Source organism: Musa acuminata, chromosome BXJ1-11, assembly GCF_036884655.1.
Source record: "Musa acuminata AAA Group cultivar baxijiao chromosome BXJ1-11, Cavendish_Baxijiao_AAA, whole genome shotgun sequence".
NCBI lineage: Eukaryota > Viridiplantae > Streptophyta > Magnoliopsida > Zingiberales > Musaceae > Musa > Musa acuminata.
This window is the reverse complement of record NC_088337.1, coordinates 2,764,903-2,788,093: the sequence shown is the minus strand read 5'-3', so window position 1 is coordinate 2,788,093 and position 23,191 is coordinate 2,764,903. Positions and strand designations below refer to the sequence as shown.

Sequence of the window (23,191 nt, the reverse complement as noted above, 5' to 3'; positions counted from 1 at the left end):
TATAGCACGTCGTCCAATCTTTAGCACGTCAACTAATCCTCTAACTCAACATCTAATTTCTGACATAATATTTTTCCCGACATAATGTTTGATTCTCTTGCTTCGACAATTTACCCTTTTGATGGTTCGAATCCGTGATTGAAGTATTTCCTATGTCACTTATCTCAAAATATATTAGTCCATAAATATATCAATCAAAGTATTTCCTTATAGCATGATGCCCGAACTTATAGCATGAAGTCCAATCTTCGGCACATCAACTAATCATCTGACTCAACGTCCAATTTTCGACATAATACTTTTCCCGGCATAATGTTTGATTCTCTTACTTCTACAATTTATCATTTTGATGGTTCGAATCCGTGATCGAAGTATTTCCTATGTCACTTATCTCAAAATATATTAGTCCATAAACGTATCAATTGATTTCATCATCATAATTTGGGATTCAATAATCTTTCCCTTTTTTATGATGACAACTAATTGATGATGAAGTTTTAACCAAGCTCTACCTGTTTATATGTCATTTTGAAAGATTATGATAAACTTAAATTTAAATAATTATATGTCATTTTAAACTCATATTCTGAATTCAAGTCGAAAGAAATTTGATCTTATTGATATTATGAATTAATCATTCAAATCCAAAAATTAATATTTAATCAAATTTTAAATTTCATAATCATAATCATTTCAAGTTAAATTTTAACAATTATCAATATGTAATATCAATCAAAATATAACTTTAAGTTAACAATTATATAATAAAAGAAAATTATAAGACATCATGATTCTTCCTTTCATGCATGGGTCATCACTTCTCCCCTTGGTTGACAATAAAAATATCTTCTCTCCCTTTATTAATAAAAAGAAGAGAGTGGTATCATGTTATTATAGTACTATTTCTCCTCCTTTATATCAATATTTTAATTATATAAAAATAAAAATTACTTTGATATTATAACATGAAGGATCTTAATATTTAATATAAGTTTAAGTTATGGACTCAAAGGTCAATTGATGATGGGTCTTAACAAGACTTCCCCTATCTATATATCATTTTAAAAATGTGAAGAACTTGAATTCAAAATAAAACTTTTTCAATGTTACCGTTGAGTTTAAATTGAGACAAATTCAATCTTGATATGCCTAAATATTCAATCAAAGTTTTAAATTTTAAAAAATAATTAATAAAATTTAGGCATAAGTTGCATAAGTCTCCTTGTTCAATACATAAGTATCATTGTTTAACACATAAGTTATTCACGGTTTCACGATAGATTTAATAATCCTTGGTTGATAATAATAGAATCCAATAGTTTTTATTTTTTAGAAAAAGCTCTATTTTATTATAATTTTCTTATGTTGAATTTATTTTTTCAGATTAGTCTAATTATTTATTCTCATTTTAAGATCATATTAAAATATCCAGATTGGTTAATGCACTGCACGAGTGATATGTCTCGTATTCGAATCAATGTATAAACATCATGTACTTTATTTGATATAATAAATTTTTAAAAGAAAAATTTCTCATTATAGGATCAAACTAAATAACTAAATTTAATAATAATATATTTTCTTTTTTTTTTAAATGAACACTTTTTTAGACTAAAAGTTATCTTTGGAATCTTAAAATTAATCTAGCTAAATCCAATGTTGAATGGTTTTCGTTTGATATATAAAAAAAAGGCACTTACCTTTTTTTTTAAGGTCGACTTCACGATAAGTTTCAATAATGGTTTTCATTTGAAAAACAAAAAAGCTCTATTTTATTAAAATTTTCACATGTTGATTTTATTTTGTGTGGATTAGTTAATGCATCGATGCACAAGTCTTTCATATTCCAATCAATGTGTAAACATCATACAATTTATTTGATATAATAAATTTTTAAAGGAAAAATTCCCATTATAAGATCGAACTAAAATTTAATAATAATGATATATATATATATATATATATATATATATATATATATGAAAGCAAAAAAATAATTTTTTTTCTAATCATAAACTGAAGGTATAATCATGAATATCATTGCACAAATTTTGATTTGCTTCTTTAAAAGAAAACAATTGGAATCTTGATGTGACTTCGATGCATCGTATTTCGACTGAAATGGTAGATGACATAAAGTACAAATGGATGACAATAACACTTATAAGATATTCCCAAATGTATACACTCTCTATATAACTCTTTAAAAACAAGATATTGACAAAGCAAAAGGATTGACAAAAACACTTACAAGATATTCCCAAGTGCATACACTCTTTATATACCATACTTCATAAAGTCCTATTTATAGAACTAACTACCTTGCTCCTCGTGTCGCCCATGATTAAGGTAGTTATTGAAACTACCTTGTAACTACTAGATTATGAGATAGTTATTGAAACTCGCCCATGATTAAGGTAGTTATTGAAACTACCTTGTAACTACTAGATTATGAGATAGTTATTGAAACTATCTTATAACTGTTAGATCATGATAACTACGTAGATAATTATGAATCAAATCTTAAAATAACATTATAGATTTCGAGCAAAACAATCACAAACATCCATAGCCTACAAAGAAAAGAACCATGTTTTTTCCTCCTTGTTTTCTTGCCACCCTAAGCTGAGGAGACATGCATGCCAAATATAATCCCAAAGACTCTCAACACACCATAAGTGACCAACATAGCCATCCAGCCTCCGAACAACAGCCTGAGTACAGAATTGGGCACATTAGCACCACCCAACACAGCTCCGGCTGCACCAAATCCAGCCAAGCCCAAGCTGCTCACCGCACACACCGCCCCAACTCTGACCCCCCATGACCTGATGAACCCTCCTGCCAACAGAGGCAGCACTGCCCCCAGTGAGAACGCCAGCGCCGAGGCCACCGCCGCGAGCAGTGGGTTTGGCAGGCTCCCCTCCTCCTCGCTCCCGCAGTCTTGGCGTCGCCTCTCCCGCTCCGCCACCTCGATGTCGTACTGCGCGTAGACGGAGACGAACTCGCCGATGGCCATGCTGCAGGCGCCCGCTACGAGGCCGGCCAGGCCGGACACCAGCATGGCCTTGGCGCTTTGGCCCACCGCGCCCACCCCCACCATCAAGGAGGCGACGGAGACGAGGCCGTCGTTGGCGCCGAGCACCACGGCGCGGAGCCACTGCGCTCGTGCCATGTAATCCACCGGATCGGCTTGCATCGATTCTGGCTCATTAGGTCGGGGCGGGATGGCGATCTGGACGCACCCATCTTGCTTTAGATCTTTGGTAAGATCCGGCGATTGGTTTTCATGAACGTGAGAGCTGAGACGAGACGACATTAGTGGTGTCTGGGAAGGGCCTGAAGCCGAGAAATGGTGGGAGAAGAGCAGAAGAGAACAGTGGAGATTGGAATGGGATTGGGGGAGTGTGTTGGCCACACGCCCCTCTTGTCTCAATTTATAAAGGAGAGAGAGAGAGAGAAAGTGAAAGGGAATCGCCGAAAACATTCGTTAGTTTTGAGAAAAAGGATGGTAATGTAGATGGCATTCGAAGATTTCATAAGAATTTTATAGGATTTTGATTAGTTATCATATCATATATATTATTTTTATTTTCATCTAATAATAATATATATAATATCAAGGTTTAGGTTTTGTGGATCAAATTTGTTTAATATTAGTTTTTTTAATATTTAAAAAAAATATTACAAGGATCCATCATATTTTGATAGAAATAAAAAATTAAAAATATAAAAAAAAAACACATATATATATATATATTTTCTATTTTAGATATTTTTATTTTTTTTGGGGTCATTCAACAACTATAATACATTTATATTTTTTGGGACATTTATAATACATTTATATTTAAAATAATATTTTGATTTTTTTGGGTTATTTACTGTATGAACAATCTATCTTTTTTTTTATTTTCTCAATTAAAAGGTGGAGACAGAAGATACAACTTTTAAGGAAAAAAGATTAAAATTGTTATAAGGCTATTTTTATCATTTTAAAAAAATTAGGACTTTTCGATAATCTTTTAAAGTTGGTATACTTTATGAAAATTTCTTTAAATTATGAGTTGAGAATTTGCTCGACGCTAATTATAATTTCTTTTGACTCATTAGCTCTAAGTTTGTTCCAAATCTTATCTAATCACTTAAAAGGGCGGAATTGTAGGATGCAAGTAGTTGGATAAACAATATCTGATATCTCATAGGTAAAAAGAAAATCTAATATTTAAATACAGTCAACAACAAGATCAAATTTACAATGACTGGAATAGTTTTAAGAATCTATACGAAACTTCTAGATGTCATTATTCTAGTTTTTCTTATGCTTTCGCATGCTGTACACCCATTAATAGGCACGAACTACGAAGAACTCGTATCACTGATCGATATATTTTTTTGTCTGGATCGGTGTGAAGTAGCAGAGATGCTGAGGATTAAAGAGGTGACAACCGAGCACTAGAGAAATGGCGCGTGCATTTGCGTGTGGCAGCCACGCGAAGGGGTGACTTTTTGGGACTGGAAAATGACAGATACGGTGAAGTGGGCACCGCAATTTGCAGATATCTCATTCTTTTTGTATTGCAATGGATCTGTTCTGAGGCATCGTTGTTTAATATATCAGAAGAGAGAGAGAGAGAGAGAGAGAGAGAGAGAGATTCTTAGCTTCATACGTGAAGATAACTCCTCAAATTTCTTCCTTGAGGTTGCGACATCCATGAATCACATTCCAACATCTCACATCAGACCTTAAGATGCCTCATCATGACGAGAAGGCCTTTATTCCCATCCAACTTAGCCAAAGAAAGTTCCTTTCTTGGTCTGCAAGGTAAGGATGAAAGAAGAAGGTGTGAGCCAACTACAATGGCCATTCCTCAAACCTGTATCAGGAGCTATTCAATTGCTAAAAGGTTAGCAGGTGAAGGATTAACATATTGCATTGCTACAAGAATCTTAAGAGAAGAAAGAACAGTCATAGGCATGGGGCAGCACTCCACAAAGAGACATACTACAACTTAATTTTGTGTAATGTCACATTGTACTTCTTTCTTGTTTTTCGCATATTTATCTTTAGAAAACACAAATTGACTTTTTTGAAGGATGTGTCAGTTCTGTCTTCTCTGTGAAGTTCTACACTCCAAGGATCTGAGTGAACTAAAATGAACCATGATCTGATTGATGACCATGGGATTTTTAAGTGTTTTTGCTGTTCTCCCTCTTAACATCCTAAGCTTTGCTTTCAGCTTAGCCTCATTCTCGGTTCCACCAACGAGTTTGTGTGACCACAGGTTTATGGCTACTTCCAAGAAATCAGTAACAATATGAGGTGGTGAGGTAATAAAATTCTTGCAGCATATTTATCCACCAATGCAAGAGCTCTAAGAACAGAAAATATATATTCATTATGTCAAGCATTCTTGAGCAATCTGTAAGTTCAAATCTAGAGAGCTAAAGAACACTTGCATAACTTGATATCAATAAATTCATCTTCCATGGGCACTAGTTTGGACAAATTTGAATTCCTTCTGTATTAATGATCCATGTAAAATGTGAGGATCTCTTCAATCTGATCATTGCAGATAAGTATAATTATAAGAATTGAAAGGTTAAAAAACAGCAAAAACCTACACTGATCTTACTACAAAAGCAATGAGTCAATAACATACAGTAAAATTAGGCTACACAAATGATGAACAGTATATCTACAAATTGCTTTATGATGGTGAGATCAAGAACAACATGAATGCCAGGGTCCTCGGCTTCAATCCGGGATAGTCCCATGTTAAATTCAGCAGCAGCCAAATCAAGAATGTACTAATGGAAGGTGTACACAATCATAAAGTATCATGATTGTTATGGGGCAAACACAATGCACTTCAAACTAGTGACAAGCACCAAAAGTATCATGACATGAAAAATTTTCAGATAAAACATATGCCTGTCTATGTGCAGATACCTAAGGTTTATGATTCACAAAACTTAGCCTCACAATGATGCAGCCCTAATATCTAAACTAAATGAAATATAAATGAAAACTACTATTTATTTCTAGAATATTTCAATCTAGTGTGGAAACATTGCCTCACATCATTAGATGCTGCAGTCACACAGCCCAAGGATGCAATTGCCCATGGAGCATGGGCGTACCAGCATAACCAAAACATCTTACATGTTTGCTGATAATGTTACAAGCTCTCACAACTATATAAAACAAGTAGTGGTGTTCCTGAGCTTGCCACAAAATATGAATCAAGAAAATTCAGTAATTCTGAGTAACAACACTCGATCAACAAGATAGCACCTGTAGCTTATATGCTCTCTAGTTGTTTTTTTCTTTTAAGGAATGCACAAACTAAGAAAAAATAAAGAAGTAAAAGGACATTTTGATGAGCAAACATGCAGTGTCCTGTAATCCTGTAAGGTAGACATGATGGGAAAAGCAATGTACTATTACAACATAATCTTCTACAAGCTAGATTATCATTTCTCAGCTTTCAGTAATGTATCAACAAGAATGTCGACAACAGTGCATGCCCATCAATTAGTCAAAACTTAAAACATCCACTGATAACTTCCAATTTTGTCATACTTTATGTTATTCTGTATTTAGAGCTTTTTCTCAATACTTATGTAAGATTTCTTGCATTGTATTACCAAGTTGGGTCACAAGGAAGAGACCATGAATGTGCAGTAAATTCAGGTACTGCTTGAATGCTGCATTAATCTGCATAGTATAGTGAAAGTGCTAGATTCAAACTCATTTAACAAATTTGATCATAAGATATAGCATAGTACAGTGATTCATGGAAGTATCTACTTGTATCTTCCATGAAGACATCTCAACATAAAGGTGATACCTGCCCTCAGCTTTCTGCTAACCAGCTGGATATGCTTCAAGGAATTTATCAAGGACATCCAAGGCTAGCAACCAGTTGGTACAAGACTAATACGGATCTAATGAAATAACTATGGATTACAAAATAGTTAAAATAAGGACCTAATAAGCAAAATTAAGATCTAAACCTTCCAAATAAATGTAAGCACATTCTGTCAGTAGTTGATTAATAATAATATACAGAATTAGCAACAAGTTTAATATGTGTGTGACATAAATTACCAGTCCATTCCAGTACAGACAAGTTCCATACAACAAAAAAAAGGGAAGGGTGTTTAAGTAGTTACTATCATGATTAATGATAGTAAATCCAATGAATAATCACCACACAACATTCATACAACGGGGTGCAAATTAATTGTAACCTTTAGATCAATCACATAAAAGAGATTAAAAGGACAATAGCACTTGAATTATGCATAAGAACTGATTCAATTATATAGGTCAATATCTCCAACTATGTTATCAGAAGAAAGCCTGAAAGAACTGTTAATTTGGAGAATGTGATTATTAAAGGTGCTGTGAACTTCAGAAGATTGCCACATTCATAATCCATTCAAAGCGCAAGCTCTCGCATAACGTAAAATAGCTTTTGATAGCATATTCCTACTGGTGCAGGTGTTCTCAGCAACATATTTTCTACTATCTTCAGACAATTTATTGTCCATGAAGTATGAACCATATTAGAAAAAAAAATATATATGTTCGGACAAACGAAAATGGAACTATAAAGTCAATGTTGTCTGTGAACTTGATTTATGCAAAAATGGGCAATAGATGAAAACACAAAGGAATAGAACATGCCCAGAAATAAGAAGTGTGGCTGTTTCAACTAGTTTTGATCTTGTAACAGTTTGACCTTCCAGACGATGCACCATACCCCTTTGGAAGTGCTGGATGAAAATGATCAAGAGGCTTTTACAAGATAAGGGGAGAACAGACAACGGATGGGAGGACAAAGTGGAAAGGGCTTTCAACCTTGCCAGCAGGTTGATCTATGAAGCTTTTCTAACTTGTGAACCTGCTTATGTTCTGCTGCATCTTCAGTTTGTCAGAACTTCCATATCCACCACTTCAAATTGCTGGAAAACAGCCTGTAGAAGCAACCACTGGAATTTATATGTACTATCTGTTATTGTGATATGGTAGTTTCTGCAAGCAGATATTTTTGGTGAACATGGAAAAAGGTAACTCATAATAAGGATTCAAATTTCGAATCATACCACCAATACCAGCCCTGTTACCAAATCATACCACCTGCTACCGGGCGATACACTTGATTTAGGCCTGTATCGAACGATACGGGGCTGTATCAGGTGGTAACGGTTGATTTCAATCATTACTACCCAATACAATTAATAATGGTCAAAATTTCGACCGTTACCGATACAAGTTAGTAACGGTCGAAATCGACTGTTACTGACATATATCAATGTTTCAATAGTCAATTTGATCATTGGAGCCATTTCTCATAAGTTTTTAAATACATCATCCCCTATATTTCACTTCATTTCACTCTCACACTCTCTTAAACTATCTCAAATTCATTTTCTCTTATATTCTCTTTCTTATTCTCACATTTGCACTCTCCTAAACTCTACAAAGTAATGATTTATGAATTGAATTGAGGATAATTTGGGAGGATGAAGAGGAAGAACTTTTAATCAAATATATGTATTCTCTTTCTTTAATTAGAGATTAATTAAGATCTTTAATATTATTATTAATATATTTAATATTAATTTATTCAAAATTAGACATGTGTCAAATGTTTAATATTAAACATTGAAAGATATTTATGATGATAAAATATGTTTAATTAGGTTTTATTAAAATTATTTAATATTATGATTAGTGATTTTAATGATGATTTAATCAAAATTTGATCGATTTTGGGTTAATTCAGTGTCTTTAATATCTATTATTTAACTGAAAGAGAAGTAACTAATGAGTAAATATAACATGTTTATACTATTGAAATTAATATATATCTATTATAACATGTGATTAAAGTTGCAGTGTACCAAGCTAAACCTATACTAAATGTATATTTATTTCTAACTTAAAAATTATTTCCTAATTTTTTTTATTTTTCAGATATTTTCGAAGGATTTTACGCCTAAATTAGGCGAAATTTCAAACCTCGACTCATATACTTAGTTTAGTTCCTCCAAAATAAGAAAATTCTGAAAATTAATTCCAATTTGGGTAAATTTGTGATATTACATAAAAATATCAAGCTAAGAACCAAATGACAATACGCATTAAGGGGAATAATTATTAATAATATTGTAGATCGTTAAATTTTGTTCCTTCAGTGGTTGCAAGAAACTGGAGATCAGAAAGCAGAACAACTTAAAGTTTTCAAGATATTTGTCTTAACAATAAATCTATAACAAAGAGCTGGCGGTGGGAACACGGTTTTGGTCTTGGAAGATGAGTGTCAAAAAACAAAAGATCTTTGGTTGCACAAAAAGATAACACCACAAAACTAAACTAAAAGAACTTTGTCATGGAAGGAGCCGCTTAGTCTCTCAGAGTTCCACTGACAGAGTACCAAAGTATCAATCCGAAAATTGTGTACAAGCCAGCATGGCCCCTGCCACCAACAGGCTAACGTGCTTTGTGATTTATGCAAGCACAGCTACCAGCTTGTGGATCCTCGGAATCAATGTTGAGGACCAAACCATCATTTGGACACACCACACACCCAGGGTTTTAAGAAATACGGCAATAGATTTCAACAATCTATAGAAGAGTAAATCAACCGAGAATACGAAAGCCTTTTGATATCCAATAACTCAATCATTGCCCTGCATACCCTGAATCCTCTTCGAATCGAAACGAGATCGACATGAATCGAAGCAACAACTAGTAGTAATAATGACGGGAGGGCGACGCGAAGAGCCAAACGCCGCCCTGTTACCTGCCGTGGAAGTTGGTTGGTTGTTTTGAGCCGCCGCCGGCCAATGCTGGCACCGATCAGTTTTGGGGTCGAGGTGGGAAGAACGGCCAAGATCGAAGGTGGATGCTGCATCGCTCGCCTTGACCAACCACTCGATCGCGCAACGGAGGATGGAGGCCGGTGGATCGCGATGGTTGACGATTGTCCACCCTTTTCTCCCTCTCCCTCTCCCTCTCCCTCTCCGTCTCCTGTAGACGTTCGAGTCCAACTAACGAGTTCAGAAAGAATTAAATAGGTGTATATATATATATATATATATATATATATATATATATTGTTATTTTTTATTTAAAATCATACAAATATTATTATGTTGTGTCTGTTAACATTTAGTATTTTTATTTTTATTTGGGAAATATTTTCATAAATTAGATATATATTAATAAAAATGAATGGATTCAACAGATTTAATTGAAAAAGGGTTTAACTAAAAAAATAATCTCCACTTTAAGTTGAGAACACTTTAGTATTACATTGAGAAAGTAATGGGCAAAAATAAAATAAAATGTGAGATTTTTTAAAAGAATTCATCTAAAATATTTTTTCTTTGGATTTAAAAACCATTTAAAATCTCTTTTTAAAAGCTTGAGGTAACATAAATATTTTTTTTAGAAAAAGCATATTGTGGATAATGAGTAGCATCAAATCAAGTTATAATTCACGATTAAACGAATTGTAATTACTTATATTATTACCTTATAATCTATTAATAGCAATTTAAATTAACTATAATATATTTATATTCAAATGAAACGCAGACACACCGTCGTGTTCCTCCTATAAATAGAGAGATGTAACTGCATTTGTCCCAAAGAGAGGGAGAGGGAGATGGAGAGAGGTGGGGGAGCAGAATCGGCGGTGGGGATGGCGATGGCGAGCAGGATGAGTTCTACCTGCGTTACTACGTGGAGCACAAGGGCAAGTTTGGGCACGAGATCCTGGAGTTTGAGTTCCGCCCCGACGGCAATCTCCGTACGCCAATAATTCCTACTACAAGAACGACACCATGATCCACAAGGAGGTGTTCGTGTCCCTGACGTCCTCCGCGAGTGCCGCCGCATCATTGCCGACAGCGAGGTCCCTCTTCCCCCCACCTACGGTTCCGATCGATTTCTAGGGTTTCGTTTCGTTGACGTTTGTCACTTGTTCCTTTTGATCGATTATAAGGTTTCGATATAGATCCATTGTGGGGTTGGGTTTGATTTCGACGTTTGCGTGTGGGGGTTGGTTGCAGATTATGAAGGAGGATGACAACAACTGGCCACCTCCGGACCGCGTTGGCAGGCAGGAGATGGAGATCGTGATGAACAATGAGCACATCTCCTGCACCACTTCGAAGACTGGGTCCCTTGTGGACGTCCAAGGTAGCCAGGATCCGAAGGGGCTTCGTGTCTTCTATTACCTAGTTCAGGTTTGAACCGTGACTATTCGATTATCCGAATCTTGTTCATATTTTCCGTTCATGTTCCTCATTTAAATTGCAAATGATTGTATGGTGGACAATGACCGATACTTTTCTTAATATTTAGCTAATCTTTGAAAATTTAATTCGTTTACTAGTTTAGTGTTCCTGTGGTGGAGGTCCAGAGTGACCAGAGATCTTTTTGGCATGTTTGTTATTTATGGACTAGCCATTCGTGAAATGGTGATCATTATGTGAGTTATTTTGTTCTGGATCCAGGCAAAGTACCGTTAGCTGTAGTGTACTAAATGTTAGCACTGGACTGTTCCTTCTCTTTTCATTTTAAAAGCATGAGGATGAACTCCACTGTTTGTATATTCTGCTTAAAACCATTTTGTTTTTGGTAGTTATCGCTTAAGTCAGATCATTATTCTATTACCTTCTCTAGGTAATATTTTGTTAATTTGAATCAGTAGATAATGATTTTGTGGTGCTGCTTATTATACTGACTCTGATGCAGAGTTATTCTGTAGACAAGTAATCCCGTTTGTATCATTTTATTTTCCATTTCATCAGTTCTAATTTCCTACTTCATTTTCAATTGGCCTATCTCTTAAAATTAATTACCATATGAGTTTTCCATTTCCACTTTTTCTTGTTTTATTTTGCCTGATTTTCTCTCACAAATGTGTTAGAATGGTCTCCAATTTTCTTATCCATCTCTCTTGGCCTAAATTTGCATATCTAATTTCAGCACCACCTGCCTTACATTTTGTGAGGTTTGAGGCCAGCTTAACTCATTTTTCTTACACTTCTCATCCTTTATGCAATTCTTTTGATGTCAATTAGACACATATTTTGTTAAGTGTGGTATATGGTTTTTGGTCACACATCACCATTCAGTTTTCTTTCTTTTATTCTTTTTTCTCAAAACACTATTTATTTAATGCTCTCAATTGTCCAAGTTTTACAGAAACATCAAACCAATTGACAAGTTTAGTTTTAATGAACTAGTTTTAGTTCAATAGACTTGTTAAATATTTTCTGTTTACCATATTTTATTTTTTTCCTTTTAATCTACCTTACCTTATAAGATCACAATGCTTCGTGATAACATCTCATAGAAAATGTCATCAGTTTCTCTAAGGCAAGAATTTATTGTTGACCTTCATAGTACCCTTTTTTGACCATTTTCAGGTTCTTCTCATGCTTTCTTGAAGCTATGAACTACGAACGGATTTTTGTTTTTTTTGGAGGAAATTTAGAACTAGATCCTTGTTGTGAATATGGTGTATGAGCAGCATTATAGTGTCTCTTCTTTTTTCCTCACATGTCATATTTATCACAAAGTACTTGTGACAATAGGTTTGTATAATTTTTTCGAGCAATTATATCTGTACTTCTGGTTTCTGGCCTCTCTGTTATCCATATTGGTTGTTTTAATGATTAAATGAAGGTCTGGTAGCAAAGATGGGAGTGTCATATTATATGAATAGCTAACTAAAAAACTTTTAGTGATGACATGCTTCTTTTGTTGCATTCTTGATATGTTTTCAGAGGGATTTCTTATCAACCTAATAGCTAGGAGAATAAGTGGTGTCAAAGCACTCAATACATCTGATTTTGGATTATCTCAGTGCATATATGTTCATGATGGTAATTGGTTGTCATTTAGTAGCATTAGAATTTTATGCATGCACATAAAGGCATCACTCATTTGGACTAAATGAAAGCCAGTGGAAAACTTTGTTGAATGTATATGTAAGATCATCTAGGTTATTCTCATATGATTTTTAGTGCATGTCCACTTAAGTTTAGCACGTGGATTCATTAGTTGATTTTGTGATGATAAATTTTTATGCTCATTATTCTACAGGTACTAGAATAAATTGTTGAGCAGTCGACTGTATCGTTTTTTCTTAGTAGGTCCCATCATGCTTATTTGGACCTTTTTGCTTCTTGCAGGATCTCAAGTGCATTGTCGTCTCTCTGATTTCACTGCAGTTCAAGATCAAGCCTATTGAATCATAATCCAGCTTTATGTTTTTGCTTGTTTCGACTTGAACTTCCTCTGGCTGTTATAAGCAGGTAAGATTGACCTTTTGAGGTACTCAAACAGTGAATGAAATTGGGAATGCTCGACTGATCCTATCATGCTTCACATTGACTACAGTGACTTGTTAATTGTGTTGGTTATATGTTTCATATATGTTGTACATTGTTTAGCAGGAATTGCACAAGTTTATCACGTCTTATTTGCTTCTTTCATTAAGGAAGTTGCAAAATTTTACTTTCAAAACTTGGTTGAACTTTGTGAATTGTGGATGATTCCCTTTTTATAAATTTATCTGCCATTTGTGTTCTCGTGTGCAAGTCAATAAATGATCAGCCTAGTTGCAATGTTCAGATAGCACTTCCTTTGTTTTGGCTGTTCGGTTTTCACTTTTTCTGCAAAATTCTGTGCATAGTTCTATGCTAGCTTAGGAAAAAGAGGATCAAAGATACTTCAACGTTCTCTTTCTATGGGTATGATTACTGTTGGAGGCATTTGTTAAACCCATAATGATTATAGGTTTGTCTTTAGGGAGGAGCCTATCATCAGCTTGCCCTACCATTTAGAGGGGAATAATTGTCATTTGAAAACTTTAGGAATAAACTCATAATCATTAAGTTTGTCATCGGTGTGTGGAATTTTATGCCTCTCCAGTCCATCCTGTTTGGATACTGCTTTAGTACAAGATGTATTTCTTCCAGGTTGGTTTTTTTTGGCCTGTGTTTGTCTCACTTGATCAATGCAACCTTGGCAGGTCGATGTAAGATATTTTACTGATTTTTTTTCTAAAACATTTTATCTAGTTCTGCATTTAAAATTTTCAGCTTGAGTTTTACTCTCTAATCATGTTAACTGACTGGCAAAGCTTCAGAATGCTTTATTTTAATGAGCTCTCACAAAAGTCAGCAATAGATTTTGAGTCGTAATTTCTATGGTTAAGTTCTTAAACAGACTGCTTCCGGACTTTAAGCTAATTCTTCGAGTGAGCAATCTTCCGTCATTAGCATATTCATTCTAAACAATATTTTTTGGATTTGATTTTAACGGTTTGAAATAGAGTTTTGAATATCGGTCCATATCGACGTATGTTCGGTACGGTATGTATTGGTATATACTGTCGGTACGCTAGGGCATACCGATGGTACATCTTAAAATTTTAAAAATACCATCACCTATTATGTCAGGACGTACCGATCGGTATGCCACGATCACGGTCGAAGTACATCTCGATATCGGTCAAAACATTGATATTGTTCGGTAAAGAACGGTTTGTATACCGATATTCTCTCGAATCGATATGTACTGTGGCGGTACGTATCGAAAATCCTGATTTGAAGAATCATTTCTTTTTTTTGGATTATGGAAGTTAATGAACATTGCTGCCTTCAGAAACCACTCAGTCATCCATAACCAAAACATCTGTCCTTTTTTTTGGATTTTGGAGAAAACTTAGTAATTGGTGGAAAGCTTTTCTTATTCATAACTGAAAACCTTGTTTATGTCAGCTGGGAATGTAGCTGTTCAACTAGGAATAAGAGTTTGTGTCTGTAAACCTGCATCTGTCAAAGTCTCCGGTGGTGGCTGTCATGATACCCTTGGGATACTCTTAACGGCATATTAACTGATATTAGTTAGGCCAATAACTACCGTGGTCCAACCCCCACCCGCTTGATCGTTAAAGTTTCACATAGGTGCATCCAAAGTTTCCTTCTTTAAATTTCACCTTTGTTCTAAAATGTGAAGGCCGATCAATTGTTCTTCGCCAATCCCCAATCTAAAAACTCAGGAGGTCCTCAAGCTTCTTTTAACAGCCCAACCAAAACGTGGTCTTCGTTCTTCTCAGCTTCCCGACAAGAGTGCATGCTTTAGTGCACGGTGCTTCATCATGTTCTTTCGGCCCTACATGTGAAATGCCAGCTTGGGATGACTTCGTTGCTCCGGCCACCGACGACCAAAAGGTACGGTTCCTAATTGGCCAGGAAGAAAACGACAAACGTGCCCTTTTCCACTCTTATGGAGAATGGGGCACTCACATCGGCCTTTCTTTAATGCTGCAGGATCAACCCAGCTACTTACTATTTCGAGGCCAGATGATCTGTTTGAACATCGTCAACCACAAAGGGAATCAAACCACAGGCCACAGGTACTATTATTTTGATGTTAAACGTGGTGCATTTTTTTCCCCTAAAAAATAAAAAAATTAAGTAGTGAAGAAAAGTTTTAAACTCGGAATCTTATGGTATCTTTAAATTTATCAAATGTGGTCTCAAACTTTCAACATATAAATGGACTTGGTTATATTATCATCAAATTAAAACATCAATGTTTTAGGTGGATTAGATAGTTTTGATTAATATTGTCTATGAGTTCGGCTAGGAGAGGCGTCTTTAATTCATGAAACCCTAATTCTGACAGTTTAATCGAAGAAGAGTGATTAAGGGACTACTTCAAATCCATATTTTATGTTTTAGGTAAATAAAGTATATTAATTTTTTTAATGAGCTATGATACCAAATGATAAAACTCAAAAGTCTTATCGTAAAAAAAATTGAAAGAAATGAAAGAAAAGGGAATGATCGCTTCGAGGGGATCGACCTCCTTGATCACTTCGAGAGGATCGATCTCCTTGATCGCTTCGAAGGGATCGACCTCCTAGGGTTTGTCATAATAAACTGGAATAATATTTCATTGATTGATTCCCCAAGAGAAACGATTACATCATTATTTATAGAGTTCCATCCAGAATCTACTAGGACTTAGACTCTAATAATAAATAAATATTAAATAAATTTTATTCAATTAATTAAATATATTTAATAAATATTATTCAAAAGCTTAGAAAATAAAGAGATCCTAACATAAAGTAACATAAAGACATCCATTTATGCATAGTCTAAGTTTCAAGTTGGAATGAAAATATTTTATGTATAGTTTATAGCTTACAAGTGCAATATTAGGATACTTACTTTCAAATTGAACTATTAGCTTGAGCAAATTCGAAAGCTGATCTAAGCTTTGGGTTGAAGTGGATGTTAGGTTAAGTTACCAATGCCCCTGAAATGTGAGGAGGAAAAGAGCATTTTGAGTATTGCATTTGACATCATGATCTGAATCGACGACACCCACAAAAGCAATGGGGAAAGCATCATATGGTTGCCGAGGTGGTCCGAGAAATTAAGGATGACAACAGCCGAATACTGCCAAGTCTCGCCTTTTGATCTCGTCACGAAACAAATCCCTTCTTCTTCTTCTTCTTCTTCTTCTTCTTCTTCTAGTACTAGTACTACTACTGCTACCAGGCTAAGAAAGAAGGTGCCTCAAGCAAGGTGGACAGAAATGAGAGGCTGGCGTTCCTCTCTTGCCATGAGATAAGATTGCTGGGGCTTTCTTTCTATGGAACCGTTCCACCAAATCAAATCCTTGGAGGACCTCAAAGCCAATTAGGTGTAGAATAAATGCTGCCGCTGTGGTGCTGTGTTGGACCCCCGCTGTACTCACTTTATTTGGTGGTCCATTTTAGGTTTACGATGCACAGAAGCAAGTGCTTGGCTTGCTTGCACCACTCTGTCAGGAATTTGGAACTCTTGATACACTAGATTTACTCTTCAAAGAAGTGACCCTTGGCATGGTCTATATGTTAATGATAATAATGACATTACGAGTTACAGAATTATGAAGGTAAAATCGTGTACATCACCTTAAATACAAATTGTGAGAACGACATATCGTGGGACTGCCGTAGGAGGAAGATTACAGGGACAAGATCAAGTCGCGACCGGCTTTATTTTAGTGCCATATGCCCATGTTCCCTTGTCTGATGATACCTGACCCTATCCCCAACTCTTTTGCTGCCCATCCTACCAATAATTGTCTGAAAAGAACAAGCAGAGAGGTCAGAGAGGAAGGAAAAATGTGAAAGGAAATAGAGAAACTTACTTGTATGGGCAACCCTAATATCTATCTAGTCACTGCTGCTTCAAAGAATGCTGGTTTGTTTGTATGCAAGAGAAAGAGTAATGTCAAGGTGAAGGGAGTGAGCTCTCTCAAAGTGCAACTAACATGAGATAGCCAGAGAGGTAAATAATAATGCCTGCAACCAGCACAAGTTGCAGCCGAGATGAGTGACCGCCGCATGGTCCCTTCCTGCCTTGCTTCTTCGTCTTACCAAGCACCGAGGGGGCCATAAAAAATGCCGTCATTTATTGCAGAAATCTTTCGCTTTCCTTTCTCCAAATGGTGGTAAATTGCAGATGGATGGATGATGGCTTCGACCCTCCTCCATCTTCATCGACGAAAAGGTGAAGAAAAGAGGAGCGAAGTGGAGTGGATCGACTCACAGCAAGATGTGCATCCCGTGTTGACACAGTCAACGCAGTTGACTTCACGAAGCTTCACTGTGTCGACTCGGTCAACAGCATGGAACAGCTGAAGATGGGTTGCCGACCGCATGTATCACGCACGCGGCCATGGACTCGTTTGCTTCTCTTAGCCAGCAGGTTGCTGAACGACCGTGACATGATGCCTTTCTGCAGCTGCAACCTCTTTTCCTTCTCACTTCGCTTTCACGAGACGATAACAGCCGCAATGGTAGGGGGTTTAATTTATTCCAACGCTCTCCTCTCCTCAATAAAGGAAGCGACAAAGTCGTCTCTCCTTCCCCCACTCCCGTCACTTCCCCTCCAATTGACAGGCTTCGCCTCCATTGACCCACAACTCCTCTCCGCCTCCGCAGGCAACAGCAGCAGAAGGCATGAAGGTACAGTGCGACGTCTGCGCGGCAGAGGCCGCCGAGGTGTACTGCTGCGCCGACGAAGCCGCGCTCTGCGACCGCTGCGACCGTCACGTCCACCGCGCTAACCGGCTCGCCGGCAAGCACCACCGCTTCTCGCTCCTCCACCCTTCCTCTTCCGCCCAATCCCCGCCGCTTTGCGATGTTTGTAAGGTAGGTCTGTGGCCTCTCACGACTCGCTCTCTCTGGTCTCTGTCTTGGGGAGATACAGGAGCTAAACCACCTCCCCTGCTTTTTAAAGGAGAAGAGGGGGCTGCTCTTCTGCCAGGAGGACCGCGCGATCTTGTGCAGGGACTGCGACGTCCCGATCCACAGCGCCACCGCGCTCACCATGAAGCACAACAGGTTCCTCCTTACCGGCCTCAGCGTCTCGGCCGCTCCGCTCCCGCCGTCGCTGTCCGCGGAGGCCGAGGCGGTGGACTGTCTGCGCGGCAGCGGCGTGAGGGCCAAGAGCAGCAGCAGCAGCAGCTCAGCCACCACGGCGGCGACCACGAACAGCAACAGCAGCAGCATCTCAGAGTACCTGATCAAGATGCTGCCGGGGTGGCACGTCGAGGACTTCCTGACCGACGACGATGCCGTGCATGCCTTGTGCAAGGTGAGTCAGCGACGCTTCCTCCTCTCGTTTCCTGTATTATTATGATGCGCTTCGTTTCTGAAGATGCTGGCGGTTTGTGATGATGACAGACGGAGGAAGAGGAGGAGGTCGAGCCGCTGTGTGGATCGAACGCCATTGGTGGGGCTCTTCCAGTTCCTCGAGTCCCGCATTGGTTCTCAGGCGGCGAGGGAATCGGGCTGGAGCAGGTGGAGTTGAAGGCAAGCAGCCGCAACAAGAGGCCGAGGATATCAGTAAGGTACCTGTAGCAAACGTGTAATCACACAAAACAATGGTCAGATTTCACCGAGAGGATGAACACAATCAACAATCCCAGCTGTGAGACGCATTCTTTTTGAGCTTTCGGGGTGCCCAGCGCTGTTAAGCTGTCTGCCCCTCTCCGAATGAGAAAGCTTTCATGACGCCGAAACTAGTAGAGTTACCTGTGTGGTTGGACATGCTTAGTACCATGTACCTTTTTTCTTCTCCTTCTCCTTTTCCAGCCTTTTGGCCATTTTTATCCTGATTTTTTTTCTTCTCTTTCTTCTTTCTTTACTATGAGAAGGAACGATAGAGAGAGGGTAGTCCATCTCAGGATGCATCTGTTGTGGCCAACTCCATCAGTTGTTAATTAAATTGATCTGATGCGTGTCATTTGTATTAGACCACTTTCTTCTTTATCAAATGGATGATGACAGTATTTATGGTACATGTAGCTCAGTGGATGGAAGCATTTAAAGGTCAAGTTTGGAATGGTAACACTCACAAATGAAGTCTTGTGAACACATCCTTCACCAAGCAATTCTAGCATCCCCCTTGCTGCAAAAACACTGTCAATGAAACACAATGTAAAATTGTCACAAATTTGTTTTATGAAGAAAATTTATTTATAATGTGGGGAATATTGAAACAAGGCAGAACTGAACTTAAAAAATGCATGAACAAAAAAGCCACTTGATCATGTCTTGCTGCTACTGAGCAAGATAAGCCGGTGCAGGATGTTCATTTCCAAAAGAAAACCAGTCAGAGAATGGAATAGACCTCAGCTATGAACTCATGAGAGGATAGCAACATGGCAAGGTGACAAACCAAGGGGAGATATTGCACATTTCTCATATAAAATTGCCCCTTGTTAAAATGTAGTGTGACCTTTGCAAAGATCCACAAAAGTAAGATACTAGTGAATACTCCTCTATCAATGTCAAGATTGTAACTTGTCCTTCTAATACATTGACTGACAAATGACAATACAATACTATTCAAGTTACATATGCATGTTAAGATAACCATCTAGAGACCTTGAAATATTATAGAAAATAGCTGCACATTCAATGGTATCAACAAAATTTTGGTACCATGACCTCTCAAAAAAGTAGGTTACTTCAGATTGAGATAATAATGTTACAACACTGTGGCAAGAACCACTAATGTCATTTCCATTTAAAATCATTTACACTGTTCATTGAATTCCCAACTATACTCTGATGATTTAAGAAATTACAAATAGGGACAGGAAACAAGCAGGTGCTAAAATCATATGGGAACAAGCAGTTTCCCATGCATGTTTTCTTTGTATACTTCATCTAGATGATTTCGTTGACTTCCAGGGGGCTCACCTCGTACTTGTTTGTTGAACATTAAGCTCCTTGCACTTTAAACGAGATGGAGAGAGATATGGAGAGATACAAGGCATATGGCCTTGAGAGAAATGAAAAGAATTACAGTTCTCACAAGGTAGCCACAAATAACGGAGCATGTACCTTCTAAAAACTGATAAAGAATAGGACGAAAAGTTTTTATACAGACAACGCTACATGGTAGTTGACCTGACACAAGAAAAGAGAGAGTTTGACAATTTTCTAAGAATAAAAAGAAAAGCTAAGAGATCATAATATGATGAAAAGAAAATGTGAAGGATACATATGATGTACCTGTAAATAGGAGGGCCACTACTCACGTTGTGAAGGTAATGATGCGATCACCAATCTTAGTGTGGCAAAGGGGGCACTCTGAGCAGGCAAGCGAGCAAGGTTTACACACTGGTTCAAAGTTTTAAAAAAAAAGTCATTAATCCCAAAACAAAACAAGGCACTTGTTGAGATGATTGGCAAGCATGAATTAAAGTGCTTACAGCAGAAGTGTCGACAAGGAAGAAGTACTGCAGCAGTTGGAGCTTCGAAGCATACTTTACAAACATGAGAATTTTTGTCCCCATTCCCCGAAGAATCAATTTCTCTTTCCTTCATCTCCTGAATCTTGGCCTGAACACATGGAAGATTAGTTAGGTCTGTATCTACCTATGCATGATTATGTGTCATCAGTTATTTGTCAGTCACATGACCCTAAAGTTCGCATTCCTGATAAAGCTGCAAGTAGATGATATGCTAGATATTTTGGCAAACAACAGGAGTAACAAGCTAGTAGGGTAAATGTACAGGCAACTGAAGCATCATGAAAATCATACATTGTGACAAAACATAACAGACATATAAATAGAAAAATGGTCCACTTTAGAGAAAGGTCAAACACATCAAAAATGAAATAAAGTTTTATAAGCTGACACCAATTGTTGGACAATAAGAATATTAATGAGATTGCACAGAATGACCAAGGAGACCAACAGGGTCTGAATCTTACAAACAGCATACTTTGATCCTGAGACCCCCCACATTGGCGGGAGCACCCCCCCATTGGCGAGAGCCTCGTGTAAAGGGTTTGCCCTTATTTAGCATAGGAAGATCATTACTGCACAATAGATGAACTAATCCTTTTTCAATTTCTTTCGAGGTATAATTTTCAAGTAGTTAAGGGCTATAGCATTATGCATGTAAATGACCATCAACAGAATTATTTATTCACCATTTTCTTGTCTAACATAACTTGAATAATAATTAAAGTTCTGAATTTGTCAGCAGATAAGCATATTCAAATTCAAATACTGAAAGTAAGTTCTGGCATATAACTAGGAAAGATTTCTTTCAGACAAAGTTTATTACTAACTCAAATTGGTGTACCAAATAATTTACAACAAAATGTGCAAGCCAGAAGGTATTAGAAATCATCAAAGTCAACAGCAAATATCAGAATAAGACATCCAAATCCACAAAAAAAACATAAAACCAGGGTTCGCCGTACCAACACATACCACCTGGTACGTACCAATCCGACAAGGGACCGGCATACCACCTGGTACGTACCAATCCGACAAAGGACCGGTATACGGACTGTCCCTTACTAAGCGATACTATAACCCGACCCTGTATCGGGCAATATAGGGTCTGTACCATATGGTAATGGTCGAAATCCGAGTGTTACCAGATTTCGATCGTTAACGATCAAGGGCTGAGATCACCCTATTTCAAATGATCAAATTGATCGTTTGAACCATAAGAAAGGATTTCTAAACCTTTTTCTCCTCCTTTCTTTCAACTCATATTACTCTCTCAATCTCTTCAACTCTCACAAACTCATTCTCACTCACATATCTCTCTCGTTCTCACATTTTCTCTCCTAAACTCAGCAAAGCTACAATTTGTGAGTTTGATCAAATTTGAAAAGATTAAGAGATAGAACCCCCTCAGTCATAATGTGGCGGAAGGAGACAGACAACATCGAGTCAGATTGCTCTTGCTCGAGGAACTAGAGACACCAAACCATCATAATCATCCGCTCAACGTGCAAAGGCAAAGGGGAAGGCAGTAGCATCAGCCGCACCATTTGAAAGAATCAAGTTGGGCGACGAAATACCTTCTCAATCATATTCAACAACCCGCTTAATCCAAAGACATGGCAACGATATGAACAGCAATGCCTCAATCGATGATGGCAGCGATGCTAGGGAATCAATTGTCCCATTTACACAATTTAAGGGTGGTGCATAAACTGAGTAATATTTTACACATGCTACCCAAGATTTAGATCATGGAACTCAACGAGATACCGGTCAAGTTTATACATGAAAGGAACAGGAGAAGACAATGGATGATTTTGAGCAAATGCAATAGAACCTACATGACGTAGACACAAAGCGAAGCTCATCATATTCACAGCCATCGTATCATGGAGAATCTTATGACCAACAAGAGTACAGTGATAATTGGTCATACTTCTCCGAGCAACAGAATGATGATTGATCTTATGATACAAAATAACATATCAATGGTGAAAGTAGAAGTTCTGACATTTTCTATGCTCCACACCAATACATATCATAATCGTACTAGCCTCAAGAGCAGTCTCGAACATGTGTGATTCATGACGATCAGACATACGGTGTATCAGTAATTTTAGGATTGGATCCAACAAACATATCAAATTTATATATAGATACATAGGATCGAGGACCTCGATTCACTGCCCATGGAGTCTCGTCGCTCTTTTTGGTGATAAAACCAAGTATATTCATCGATCGATTACTTGATTCATTTGAATCTTAAAGTTTAAATTATTAAAAAAAATCTAACAATTCAAATCATTTCTTTATAGATAATTCAAT

The 23,191-nt window shown here is 37.2% G+C and overlaps 3 protein-coding genes, 2 long non-coding RNA genes and 1 pseudogene across 8 annotated transcripts in view; 2 read left to right on the top strand and 4 right to left on the bottom strand.

Moving 5' to 3' along the window:
* Nucleotides 1-2,574: 2,574 nt before the first annotated feature.
* On the bottom strand, nucleotides 2,575-3,404 carry LOC135596544 (vacuolar iron transporter homolog 2-like). The gene has a single exon (XM_065088597.1). It carries the CDS (start codon nucleotides 3,317-3,319, stop codon nucleotides 2,621-2,623), a length of 699 nt encoding a protein of 232 aa, XP_064944669.1. The 5' UTR covers nucleotides 3,320-3,404; the 3' UTR covers nucleotides 2,575-2,620.
* Nucleotides 3,405-7,468: 4,064 nt separating this feature from the next.
* On the bottom strand, nucleotides 7,469-10,054 carry LOC135596866 (uncharacterized). Of its 2 annotated transcripts, none has more exons than XR_010481059.1 (2): nucleotides 9,819-10,054; nucleotides 7,469-7,986 (listed from the first exon to the last, which is right to left on the bottom strand). It is a non-coding gene; the product is annotated as an uncharacterized LOC135596866 (long non-coding RNA). The 2 variants fall into 2 exon arrangements; XR_010481060.1 differs by having other exon boundaries at nucleotides 9,823-10,054.
* A 434-nt stretch (nucleotides 10,055-10,488) lies between these two features.
* Nucleotides 10,489-13,844, top strand: LOC135596376 (protein mago nashi homolog; annotated as a pseudogene).
* Nucleotides 13,845-16,916: 3,072 nt separating this feature from the next.
* Nucleotides 16,917-17,605, bottom strand: LOC135596865 (uncharacterized). Its single transcript, XR_010481058.1, has 2 exons — nucleotides 17,249-17,605; nucleotides 16,917-17,183 (listed from the first exon to the last, which is right to left on the bottom strand). It is a non-coding gene; the product is annotated as an uncharacterized LOC135596865 (long non-coding RNA).
* Nucleotides 17,606-17,909: 304 nt separating this feature from the next.
* Nucleotides 17,910-19,359, top strand: LOC103970325 (B-box zinc finger protein 20). Its single transcript, XM_009384058.3, has 3 exons — nucleotides 17,910-18,254; nucleotides 18,343-18,699; nucleotides 18,789-19,359. The coding sequence occupies exons 1-3, from the start codon at nucleotides 18,063-18,065 to the stop codon at nucleotides 18,963-18,965; spliced, it is 726 nt and encodes a 241-aa protein (XP_009382333.2). The 5' UTR covers nucleotides 17,910-18,062; the 3' UTR covers nucleotides 18,966-19,359.
* Nucleotides 19,223-23,191, bottom strand: part of LOC135596864 (kinesin-like protein KIN-7K, chloroplastic) — a 29,180-nt gene continuing 25,211 nt past the window's right edge. For 2 of the 3 annotated variants that reach the window (XM_065089086.1, XM_065089089.1), the window contains exons 23-25: nucleotides 20,828-20,957; nucleotides 20,628-20,735; nucleotides 20,097-20,522 (exon numbers count right to left, since the gene is read on the bottom strand). In XM_065089086.1, coding sequence (XP_064945158.1) covers nucleotides 20,650-20,735; nucleotides 20,828-20,957 — 216 coding nt within the window. In that variant the 3' untranslated portion in view covers nucleotides 20,097-20,522; nucleotides 20,628-20,649. Of the gene's footprint in view, nucleotides 19,527-20,096; nucleotides 20,523-20,627; nucleotides 20,736-20,827; nucleotides 20,958-23,191 lie in introns of those variants that run through there. The other variant, XM_065089088.1, reaches the window with a different exon arrangement.

Bases quoted from the DNA above. Each gene is read 5' to 3' on its own strand.
- LOC135596544 (XM_065088597.1), bottom strand. From the start codon at position 3,319: ATGTCGTCTCGTCTCAGCTCTCACGTTCATGAAAACCAATCGCCGGAT.
- LOC103970325 (XM_009384058.3), top strand. From the start codon at position 18,063: ATGAAGGTACAGTGCGACGTCTGCGCGGCAGAGGCCGCCGAGGTGTAC. The intron at 18,255-18,342 runs GTAGGTCTGTGG...TGCTTTTTAAAG, and splicing joins CGCTTTGCGATGTTTGTAAG to GAGAAGAGGGGGCTGCTCTT. The intron at 18,700-18,788 runs GTGAGTCAGCGA...TGATGATGACAG, and splicing joins CCGTGCATGCCTTGTGCAAG to ACGGAGGAAGAGGAGGAGGT.